We start from the raw sequence: 12,232 nt of genomic DNA on the forward strand, positions 1-12,232 counted from the left end.
GAACATCATGAGCTTAACGCAACCACAATGTTTGTATGATTACACACATAGCCCTTTTGTTTGATTTACCCTCCAAGTAAAAACTAAACACTTGCACAGTTTATCGAACTACAACTGCAACTAATGTTTATCTAACTTAAATAGCGATGAATCATTTGCTTTTGTTTACATTGCAAATTTTATAAAATGAATTGATTCATTACAGCAAAATGTACTTATGATAATGCAATTTGATAAATTGCATACAGTGACTCCCATTTAAAAACAATAGTCATTCCAACTTTGAATGTATAACAGCAAGTTAATCACTAAAATTAAAAAAAACAGAAATTGATTCAACTTCGGATTAAGCACTAAATTCAAAAACACATTTTTTCATTCAGTTCTTTACCTATCATAATTATTTTTAAGAATTTAGTCATCAAATGCCATTCCCCATTAGATTTCATTCAGTTATTTATTTATCAAAATTAAATATTTAATAATTTAGTCAACAAATGCCATTCATCATAGCAATGGTATGCGGTTAATAAATAGGACACTGCACATAGAACAGGAGGAGGAGGAGGGGGTCATTAAGAGTACATAGACTAGTGCGTACATAATCCTAATCCTACAGTTACGGCTAAGGTGGATCGGTTGGATCAGGTGGTATATCAATCCCGCGTGTGATCGCGTATCCAGTCCAGATACTCTGTGACACGTGTGTAGACCCCTATAAAAGTCAAGGAAGTTTATAAGAATTGTTCAGAAATCATATTTGTAGATTAACTTACCTGGATAACCAGGTTCGCCACACTTGTTGCCGAAGGAAACCACTCCCAGTTGAACCCAGTGGGAGTCATATCTCATCATCAAAGGACCGCCAGAGTCGCCCTGTTTGAAAGGAAAATGTCATACATTATACTAGAAACCTTTCCAACTACTCACCTGACAGGCATCCACTCCTCCATCGGAGTATCCTGCGCAGATAAAGTTTTCGTTGATGGGCTGGAAGTAGCTGCGATCGCAGTCCTCATTCCGCCAAATTGGAAGTTCCGCCTGCCTTTGGCTGGTTGACTCCTTGCCGCCGTAATAGGTGGTTCCCCAACCCACAACGGTGGCTCTTCGTCCTGGAAGGCGCTCCTTGGGCGGCATGCGAAGTCCTTTTGGCAGACAGACGGGAATCACATACTTAGATTTCCTAACGGGCTTATCCAGAACCAGAATGGCAATATCGTTGTAGAAACCAATGCGGGAGAAGCTGTATTTTAAGTATCAAATAATATTATTTAATACATAACAATAATTTCTCCTTAGATAAAGGAACCTACCGTTCGTGGGTTCGCACTTCCTTCACAGCAAAGGTCACGGGGTCAGAGGGCTCGGCATCCGTGGAGAGATCGATGTCGCCCAACCTTACTGTAAACTGGCGGGCAGCGAAACTGAAAGTTAATCAAGTTTAAAATATTATTCAATATTATTCCTTCTACTGCTTACGGTTTTTGTCTTGAATCTCGGGTACAATGCGCAGCTGTTAGAATATATTTGGAGCCAATCAAGGATCCACCGCACCAGAACTCCGTGCGCTTGGGTCCGTGGAGGAAAATAGCCGCCATCCAAGGCCACTGACCATTCGGGGCCTCCACTCCACCCACAATCCTGCCCGTGGAGTACTCCTGCTGGCCGCACTCCTCGGGATCCACGATGTTGTTGCCGATCTCCTCCAGACCCTCGGGTTCCAGAGGAACCTCAGTTGTGGTGGTGGTCGTCGACGTAGGCGGTTTCTTCTGGGGAATTAGCACCAAACCCGAAGTGGGTCGCGTGGTGGGTCGAGCTGTGCTCTTCTTGGTGGGTTGCGTGGCCTTGGTGGTGCTGGTGGTGGTAGTAGGTCGTGTGGTCAACCGCAGAGGTTTCTGGGTGGTCAAGACAGTGGACGAAGAGGAGATGGGGCAACAGACTCCCGGAACGTAGAGACTCTTAAAGCACAGAGATTCCCGCAAGCTGCTGAGATTGAGCAGAAGAGCAGGACAACTGCTGAGATCCTCGCAACGTCCTCGTCTTCCACTCGGCGTCTTGCAGTAGTTCTCCACATCCTTGCCGGTTCCTGCCTCATCACTGCCATCCTCTATCCGATCCAAGGGACTCAAGGTAATGGCTGCTTCGGTGGTCGTGGTGCTCGTTGTGGTGCGCGGAGTGGTTGGTATCTTGATCTTCTGCTGGGATTGCTGGACTCCTTGGACTGAAGGGTTCTGGACTCCCTCTTCACTGGGCTTCTTCACCTTTTGCTTGTTCTTGTTCTTCTTCTTTTTCTTCTTCAGCTTAACCTCCTTGTTCTCCACAAACATGGGAGAGGAGTCATCCACTCCGATTCTTTTAGTGGCCACTTGGATAACACTTAGATTAGCAGGCTTGCCAGCTGGCAGTAAACTATTGGCAGAGAGTGTTATGGGAAGGGGGTCCAAAAGTTTATCTGAGACTCCGGGAAGTGGTTCCGATTTTCCTTGGGGGGAGGAACCAGAAGAAGGGGAAACTTCTGTAGTGCTGGAACCACTTGAAGTTGAGGCGGAGGAACTATCAGGTTGGCTCTTATCTTCGCTCTTCTCAAGGCCCTCTGTTTTGGCCTGATCCTGTCCACCGCGCGTTATGTCCACCAGCATGTGACCCACATGGTTGAGGGCTCCCAAGGTTTCCGAGATGCGATTGAATGTGGATTGCGAGAGCAATCTGGGCAGGGATTCGTTGCTGCCTTCCGTCTGCTCCTCGTCGCTATCGTAGTACTCGCTGGACCCCTCGACATCGTCCTCATCCTCGTAGGTGGAACTAGACTGACTGCTGCTGCTGCCACTCCCGGTGGAACTCTGGCTCAGACCCAGGTCCTCATCCAGCTGGCGACCCAGTCGGCGGTCGTGCAGATGCGGCTGAAAGAAAGACGCTGCCTTAAGGGTTAAAGTTATGAATGTCCGTGCACAGCGAACCGCATATTGATCACACTTACCGTCGTTGGTCAGATGGAGAGGCTGCTCCTCATCGTTGGCGTCACCTGATTGGCCTTCAGCGGGCACAAATGATCCCACAGAGATGACTGCAAAGTAGACAAAAAATAGGCATGTATTTTACCAAAAGTAAAATCAGGTAATACTTAAATTATACAATTTTCGGCCAATACCAATATTATTCAATCAACTGGGGTATTTTAAGATAGCTTAATGCATTAGAATATTAAATTTATATAAACAAAAATAAAATATTATGCATCAAATCTATGAAGAGGAATTCAGACAAAAACCAATTCATTCATAAATTTGCATTTTAATCAAACAAAAATTATTATAATTACATTTAAAAAATTCTACTCTGAGCAACACTTCACAGTTTTTTCTTGTACAGCTTTTAATATGAAAAATATTATAATATTTTGTATTTCAAGACCCTATCCCATGAATAACTCTTCAACACTTTGTTTTGATTTTTTAAATGAAAATCATTATGATTGTATTTCTTTCTGTCATTACTTCATGCACTTGCAATTTGTCGCTTGGCAGTTATGAAACGCACTGTTCGCTACAATGTATTAATGCGACTTAAAAGCAGGAAGCACTGGAGATCCGCGAGCTCCTAACTGACCTAACTCATTTCAAACCCAACAATGGACCTATGCAAAGTCTCTCGATGTCGTCGCCGGTTGAATAATGTCACAAATTGGCATTACGCATCTGCTTACCTCCCCCACCTCCCTTGTCCCTTAAATGAGAAAGTATGTCGTCGTTCAACTGAACCGTTTAATGTTTATTTAGTTTTCAGTTTACTTTGCTCGACTGCCGTGACATAATGTCACCTCGTTGGGCTTGGATTGCTTGGGTTTTTTGGAGGGCTTGCCTTCGTTTGCTTAATGACTTGACAATTTTTGGTGGGGAACATCTGCCACAAGAGGAATTTATTCCCGGGTGATTCTTTATGTAAGTTAACACGCCTCAAGGTCGCTAAAAGATTTCACCTCGCAGCGCAGGAAAATGAAATTGATTATCTTGCAGTGATTTGGGTTAAGCTGCTACAGTTTCGGTTTTATTTCGCCTTTTTGCTGCTTTATTTTGATTTTCTTGTTTTGCTTTTATGCCAGATTCGAAGGCGGCTCATTAACATTTTTCGAGGTGTGCACTGCAACTTTGCCACTTTCACTTGGAATAAAATTGCCCATACCAAATGGCAATGCTTTATTTTGTTGCTGCGCACCCCAACACAATGAAATATTGGCCAATTATAGGGCTTATATAGAAATGATTTCTTGGGAAAAGTGAATGCCCCGGAGGCCCTAGACCGACTAAGCACATTTGCTATGGATACGTGCTCTCTTTTCGGCTCATTGTTGTTCGGACTTTTGTGCATTTTGACCCAAAAAATTGTCGCACATTCTGTCTACAGAAAAAGAAAACTTAATAAAATAATACATATATTCGCTATTTTATCTGTGTTTCTTTTTCGAACCATTTCTGAACTTTAAAAAATATAATAAAATCAAAAAATCAGCTAAAAAAATGTTTAGCACATTTTAATTAAATTTAAATATTTATTGATTATTTTTTGACTACAACAAATACTTATCCGACTAAGGAATCGATTAATTTTCCAGACAACTTTCTGGCATAAGATTGAAACTTAATCCAATTAAGACAAGGCCAAGAGCTTCGTAAGCCCCGGCTAACAAATTTTCCCGTAATTGCTTGGCAAACGAAAGTGAAAATCCCCAAGAAAGCAGTTGAGATGTCAACGCTGCTGGAAACCCAGCAACTAATCCACACAGAGGGGCTGAGGGGATCCAAAAGAAACACCAGCAGCTGCACTAACTTCCGAAGCGGCAGAAATAACATAAAATTGAACACTTCATGGTCAGGCCTTCGGCAAACTCGCCTGGAGTGGAGTTTTGGCACCGGCAACGGCCAACACGACCAAAACGCCAACAAATAGCGGCGTTGACAAGTTTTTTTTTTCTTTTTGTTGTTGCATAATAGATGGTCAAGCCTGGCGTTGCGGTAATACCAAGAAACACGTACACCAATATGTACAGCGGGCCAGGGGAGATCTCCGATTGGCCTTGGTGTCCGTATCTATGTGATTTGCATGCCAGCTGGTTTTTGCCTCTGACGTCACTGAGCGGAAGCTTTATTGGCAGTGGCGGGCAAAGAAAGTTGCAAGCCACCTCACGTTGCACGAGTAATGATGATGACCACAAAACAAAGCAAAAACATCGAGTCCCAATCATCAGCTGCATTCAGACTTTCGTTGGATGCGCAAGTTCGTTGCCTAAGTCTTTTGTTTTCCTTTGTTATTTTTTGCGCAGCACATTAGCACAAATTAACCATAAGCCGATCATAAACTGTTACAAAACTTCAAATGAATTTCGGGATGCCCAAAACTAGGTTAATTATCTATTAATTTCGGGGCCAATATTGTATCTTGTTTTGTTATTTTGAATACCAACCCAGGCAGAGCAGAAAGAGCTTCGTTTGCATCTTGCCGAACATCAACTTAAAATGCAGTTTCCGTTTTCAGTTCACAAGACCGCTGAGCATTTGCCGAAAAATGTGGTAGTTTCGTTCACTTTTTTGTTTACTATTATTTAACACACTCAACGAAAGCCGATGACGAACCCAACGAAAGCGATTCCGAACGAAAATGAAAGTGTTAAAAGTGTTAAGCTGCGGCGACGATTTTTTTTTCGGTTTCGTTATCTCGGCTTAGCTTAACCACAATTTAGCCTTGATGTAAACTTTTACGAGCCGCCAATTGCTTTAATTGAATTTTGTAATATTTATTTTTATTAGGCCCCGAACCGATTGCGAAATTGCGGTGAAAAGTGCACGAATTTCACTTTTTGCTCCCCGCTCGAGTTAAGCAAGGTGTTATTGGCGGTAGTTAACACAACGAAGTCCAATTGCAGTTGGGCTTATGATCGGTTTATATTCGGGCCTTTAAAGGGTTTTTTTCGGAGTTGGAACGGAGTGCGGCCTGCTTCCGTGTGCCGTTGCTGCCCGAGTTCGACTGAAATTGAAACTGAAACTGCAAAAGCCGAAGACAACATCACACCAGCACACCAGCAGCAACAACATAACATTTTGTGGCGTCGTTGTCAGGCAGCTTTGGCCTTTATTGTTGTTATTGTCGATGGAGCATTTCGTTTCGTTTTCGTTTCGGCTTTTAAAAGGGGGGAATTGGGGGAACTTAAGAGCCGCGACGGTAGCCGTGAGGTTGTCAGCTGGATTTTTACTTTCTTCAGACTTTGGGCATTGTCTGTGCAATAGGTGAGACTTTGAGCTCTCAGAGAGCCACATAAATTGGGGATTTTCGTCGTTCGAAAATGTTTGTGTTAACCCATCAGAAAAAGAAATACAAAAATTAGACCAATTTAGCCATCTTGCGTTCCTTGAAAAGCCAACTCATTGAACCCTCGGACATTAGGCCAACTCAATTTGCATTGAGCACGCCCACATAGCGCACAACCTCAGGTATTCCCCAATTCGAAAAAAAAACAAACTGAATTTGCGCAACCTTAGTTTATTTGTCCGCTCTCGAAGCCTCTGCCAATGCAATCCACTCCATCGAGTACTGGGCTCGTGTTCGATGTGGTTTTGGGTGAATCATGCTGTGGTTTCCCCAAAACGAAGCGAACTCTTTGGCCTACTTCAAATGCAAATGGTTAAAGCCGCAGCAAACATACATATTCACACAGAAACATATGATCGATCATCGAACGACAGAGAGGAGAAACCCAAAAAAATTATCAGCAAATTTACTGGAAATAAGGTGATGGTTAATAATTACAAGGCTTTGGGGTTAATTTATTATTTCCATTCAAGATAGCACAGATCTGCCAACTCTTCAATCTGGTTGAATCCATCTTATCTTTGCGTCAATAGGTTCATTTTTGTTTTCATTTCTTTTAACCCTATCTTAGTTTTTGCTCAGGCGTCACTAACGGCCGTGAAAAGGCAAAAGTGTGGAGCGTGTGACCAACATAATTAATTGGGTATTCATAAGTCTATTCCTCTTCGCCCTGCGGCTGTTTGACAACTGCGAACGGTAGAAAACCGAGCGAGTTCCATTGTTCTATCCAATGTTGGCACCTTTAAAAGAAAAAGCAGCGCGAAATAAACTTATAAATGCCGGTGCACAAGAAGCAGAAGAAAAAGGTGTTAAAAAATGAATGGTCTTGCCAAACGACTTAGAAATTATTATGCGAAGATACGAAGATACTGGATAGGGTTACTTACAGTTGGCTAAAGTAGCACCTCCAAAATGTATCCCTTTTTAGAGCTTTCTTTTAGCTTTTTTACTATAAAAGCTTTTTACCTGCCAACGGTTTTGGTACAAATAATTCAACCAAAAGTTACCTTTCATCAGTAATGTAAGCTTTTAAGCTTATTTTTAAATCCTTTCTTCACAAAAATATTTTTTTAACCATATTCCACTATAAATATAGTAAACATTTTCCAATTCTTACCCAATCCGCCTCCAATAACAATCTTTTAAATGGATTCTCTATTTATTTACAATTAAAAGCATTTGTTTGAGACATTAAATTACAATTCACTTAATCTACATCAGCTACTACGTCACTTGATTAACTTTAAGCATTTTAGGAATTGAATTGATAATTTGTAATTTGTCCTGTGTTCTCCTCAGATCCTTCCTTTCTGTTTCTATTTCAGTTTCTTTTTCTGTTTCTGTTTTGTGGTTCAACAATCATCTATGTTTAAAATTCATTGACTTAAAGCTTGTGCGTGAAAGCTTAAGAGTAAATTTGCGATATACGTTTCGATATATGCGAACAATCAACGTTTAACACTCGGATGGAGCGCCAGAGAGGGCCAGCGAAAGTAAGTATGTACAGGGCAGGACTCGGAAGTGGGAATCTTACAGATACTCGTAGAACACACACCAGTAGATGCCGTTCAGGCTGGCGAAGAGGGCGGGGAAGAGGACGCGCGAGGAGCGGTCGATGTAGATGGCCCGCTTGAGTCGCTCTTGGGCGGGGGTCAGCTTCGGCTTCGGGAGTTCCGGTTCCGGTGCCGCCGGCGGCGGAGGCGGTGGCGGCGGCGCAATCGTCGGGGTCAAAATGATGCGCGACTCCTGTCGCGGAATCCAAGGGCCATCGGCGTCCAGCGGCGGACGCACCACGCGCCGGGTTGTGGTCACAATCTAAGATATTATTCAAAGTTTTACAAAGTGTTTTTAAAAATGTTTTTTCACAAGTTCTTAAACCGTGTTTATGTTCTCCCCGGACCCGCACACGCCCTCGTCCACGTTACTATGGACCCAACAATAAAAAAAAAAACTTTCGTCACTCCTAGATGGCGCCAGGTGGCAACCCCACCGCTAGGATAAGTCGCTACTGGCTTATCACCGGTACGATCGAAAATCTATGATAGTGAATCCTCTGCAAGAAATTGTAGAGGCTCTAAGCTCCCGGGTGGAGTAAAAGAATGTAAATTTTTATGTTCAAAGGTAGTTTGAAAAAAAAGTGCTAAAGCTTGACTTACTTTCTCTTTAAGAGTTATAAAGCAAAAAGAGTTTTCAAAAAATATAACCAGAACTTATTAAGAATATATATATAAGATAAGTCATTTGTGCATAATTAAACTTTTGGCAATAATAGAAATATAATAGAAATATTGGCTTAATAAATATAATGCTCAAAAGTACTACCAACCCTCAAAATAAATTCATAATAATGTTTACTTTTAAGTATCAATTTTAAGTATCTCATCATATTCTTTTATTAAATCAAATTTTAAGCTCTCTTAATTAGCAGAAAGAATATATATTTGATCTTAAATTGAGCTTCAAGAAAAACTTTGCACTCAATTTAGGTAAACTGTTGAAAAACTTGATATGTTTGGTTCACTTACCCTCCTGTTCTTGGTCATCTCGTCGAAAATCTTTTCAATCTTCTCGATCTTCTCGTCGGCCAGTGGCAACATGGTGGCCTGCTGCGGCTTGCTGGCCACTGAGTTGCTGCCACCGGGGGAGGCCCCTCGCCCTCCTTTTTGGGCCCGTCGCCCGCCACCGGCTTGGGCGGATAGGCCATTGGCTTCGGAATGGGCGTGTCACTGAGGACGATGTTAATCAGACAGTACTCCATGAGGGCCATGAACACGAACACCGTGCAGACGGACATGAAGGCGTCCACGGCCTTTAAATAGGAAACCGGTGGCAAGGACGACTGCGATTTGGCGTGTTGCGTGGATAAAGTGAGCAGTGAGGTTACCCCCAAGGTCACGCGGGCTGGAGCCGCCTCCGGCTTGATCCAGAAAGACACCCAGGACATGATCACAATCATGCAGGTGGGAATGTAGGTGTTGAAGACATAGTAAACCAAGCGACGCTTCAGGGTGAAGACCACTTCGAGGCAGGTAAAGTTGCCCGTGGAGTAAACCTGGGTGCAGTCCGCCGTCTCATTGCGAATAAGGGCCACCTGAGGCAACTCTATGTTCTCATCCACCACCAAAGGCGTAGTGGGATCCCACTGGAATATTAAATCATCCGTGGTGTGGGACACTAAATAGAGGATATCTTTAATAATTACTAAACTGGTTAAAAATCCTAACAAAGTTCTTACAGCTCTCCATTTGCAACTTGCACTCCTGCGTGTCGTGCGGATAAATGGCAAAGTTCATAATGCAGGATAACTTCAGTGTCAGCTTAACCATATAGAGTATCGTCTTGTCCTTGTACAACCACATGTAGTGATTGGGTATGGTCATCGTCTGAAAGGTCACCGACTTGGCGTTTTTGAAGAACGAATCCGGTCGCCACATGTTCTTCAGCCAGTCCACCTCCAGCAATCGGTACTCCTGCGTCATATTCTCCGGCAATCGCAGGCGGTGGTCTTTCCAGGTCTGAGCGAAGAACACATCCGCCACATAGGTCATCGAGTTCTCGTCGATGGAGTCCAGACCCATCACCGTCACATGGAAGTAGACTATCGTGGGCTGACCCTCCTTCTTGGGCGGTCTCATCTTGTCATAACGCTTGATGTCCTCGGGAAGGATGTCGGTGATGGCCAGACTTTGTCTGGTTTTAGGGGAAGTTCGAGATTTGATTCGAGTTTAAGTTTCCGTTTTCTTTACTCACTGAAACTCCGCTTTCGCATAGTGCTTCAGGCAGATGGTGCAGATCACCAGAATAATTATTTGAACCACCATTCCTAACTGAGCTCTTCCTGTATCACATGAAAAAAAAGGTTTGTCAAAAATATTTATCATCTAAAAAACACTACTTGTTATTCAATATTCAAGAATAAAATACTTCCAAAATAATGAAAAAACTGAATTAGAACTTATAACAATTATAAACATTTTTAAGCGTTAATAAAATTTTAAAAATATTATTTTTCATAAATACTTTAAGCCAGTATGTACATAGTCTCACTTTAAGAAATAAATTTTAGGTATTTTTTATTTACAATGTATGAAAATTAGAGAAAGGACAGTACAGAAAATTCAATTAATAAGCCGTTTCCTTGATCGGAATTCCCCGATTCCTTCCTGAAGCCTGTTTTCAATATGAACAAGTACTACTTTCAGGGTTCTTCCTGCCCAGTATGTGAGAAAAGGTCGACGGCGATGCAAACAACTTGAGGCGATTTGCCAGTCTGTTCGGCGACCTTGCCACCAGGTGGAAAGGATCAAAGGATTCCGAAGGGTTCGCCCTGGCATTGACAATGCATCGAGAGCGATTGGCACGAAAATAGCAACAATTATGCCGCTTAACCAAGTAAATAAAATGGGGTCCGAGACAAAGAGGCAGTTGCCTTCGACAAAGGATAGCCTCGGCATTGCATTGCCAGGCGTTCAGTCCGAGCAAATGCTGGATGGCAACCCTGGCCGCAGGACACAGACAGCGGTACCTGCAGTTGTACTAGTCACCCGCTGCACAATACCGTCTTAATTCACAATTAAAGCCACTCGAAGGGGCCGAATGTGGGCGGTGGGCGGTGTGCGGTGGGCGCGGTCGTGCCTTAAGTGGCCCATGCGCCTTTTTATGCGCTCGCGAGGATGCCACGCCCCTTCCCCTATCCCTTTAACCGCCCCCTCTTCCCATCGAGTATTACACGAGTAACGCGGCGAAGAAAGCAGGCAATGAAAGAATCCTGCCAATGCTGCAGAGCCCCCATTAGACAAGGACAATTGCCACGGCACTCGGCGCGGCGCAAGTCTGAGGTTTGCTTTCTTTTCTGCGAAATTGGGACAACTTAAAGAATTTTCGATTTTAAATAATGAACCTATTAATAAGCTTCGCCCCATTTAATTATTCATAATTTTAGAAGTTTTAAAAAGAATTAAATATATTTTAATTGACATAACGAGAGCTTGACCAATTTTTTAATTCGAATTTTATTATTAAAATGGGAATATTTTTTCGGCATTTTTTGTATTTGTAATATATTTTTAATATACCGAATATACTTAAAATATTAATCAATACAACGGTTACCATTTTTAAACCGTAATACTATTTTTAAACCTGTCGAAAAAACGGATATGCAGGCGGATATATCTAGATCTACTCAACAAATATTCCTGTTCAAGAATGTCTAAATACTTTATGGGGTCGATAATTCTCCTGTCTAAATATTACATACTTTAAAACAAAAGAATACTTTTTTTAATGAACTGTATAAAATGTTAAAATGAGATTTTTTAATTTGAAGAGTCAGTAATTTCTTTATTAGCCTAAAATGTATTACTAAAATTTATAAAGAATAAATCGTACTTGTAAGGTTTTTGAAAATGTTGCAATTTTTAAATTTAAAGTTAATCTTTCGCAAAATCTAAAAAACTTTAAAAGCAGGAAACAAATTTGACGATCGTATTTAAAACATTAATTGCGTTTATAGTTTAAGTTCCTCCTAAAAATCTGAACACAAATTAGAATAAAAAATCTTAAAGTCTTACACAGCTTAGTGACGAATACAGAAATAACTTTTCTTTTGGCAAAGACACTGTCGTTTGGTATTTGATGCGAAAAATTTCTGTTGGATTTCTGGAATCTTCACAGAGATTACATAACCATCAGCTTGACGCCCCTGATGACATTTTTAAGAAACACCACGGTTTGTAAACATTTCGAAATATTTTAAAACGTTCACTGCGGTGTCAAAAATGTATTATAATTTCCATTAAATATTTAGCACACTTTAACATTTAATAGCTGACTGGGTTGTATATAAGATTGGATTCCTTCCGTTTTAAAC

The 12,232-nt window shown here is 41.8% G+C and overlaps 2 protein-coding genes across 2 annotated transcripts; both read right to left on the reverse strand.

Moving 5' to 3' along the window:
• Nucleotides 1–469: 469 nt before the first annotated feature.
• On the reverse strand, nt 470–6,005 carry LOC108101128 (plasminogen). Its single transcript, XM_017205355.2, has 7 exons — nt 5,459–6,005; nt 2,978–3,064; nt 1,480–2,914; nt 1,314–1,424; nt 931–1,243; nt 777–876; nt 470–715 (listed from the first exon to the last, which is right to left on the reverse strand). The coding sequence occupies exons 1-7, from the start codon at nt 5,499–5,501 to the stop codon at nt 657–659; spliced, it is 2,148 nt and encodes a 715-aa protein (XP_017060844.1). The 5' UTR covers nt 5,502–6,005; the 3' UTR covers nt 470–656.
• Nucleotides 6,006–7,523: 1,518 nt separating this feature from the next.
• On the reverse strand, nt 7,524–12,232 carry LOC108101025 (glycine receptor subunit alpha-4). Its single transcript, XM_017205192.2, is given in 6 exon segments — nt 7,524–8,175; nt 8,886–8,998; nt 9,001–9,534; nt 9,596–10,050; nt 10,111–10,198; nt 11,934–12,232. Coding segments are annotated over 5 exon segments (1,458 nt in total). The 5' UTR covers nt 10,182–10,198; nt 11,934–12,232; the 3' UTR covers nt 7,524–7,890.

This window comes from Drosophila ficusphila, unplaced genomic scaffold (assembly GCF_018152265.1).
Source record: "Drosophila ficusphila isolate 14025-0441.05 unplaced genomic scaffold, ASM1815226v1 contig_791, whole genome shotgun sequence".
NCBI lineage: Eukaryota > Metazoa > Arthropoda > Insecta > Diptera > Drosophilidae > Drosophila > Drosophila ficusphila.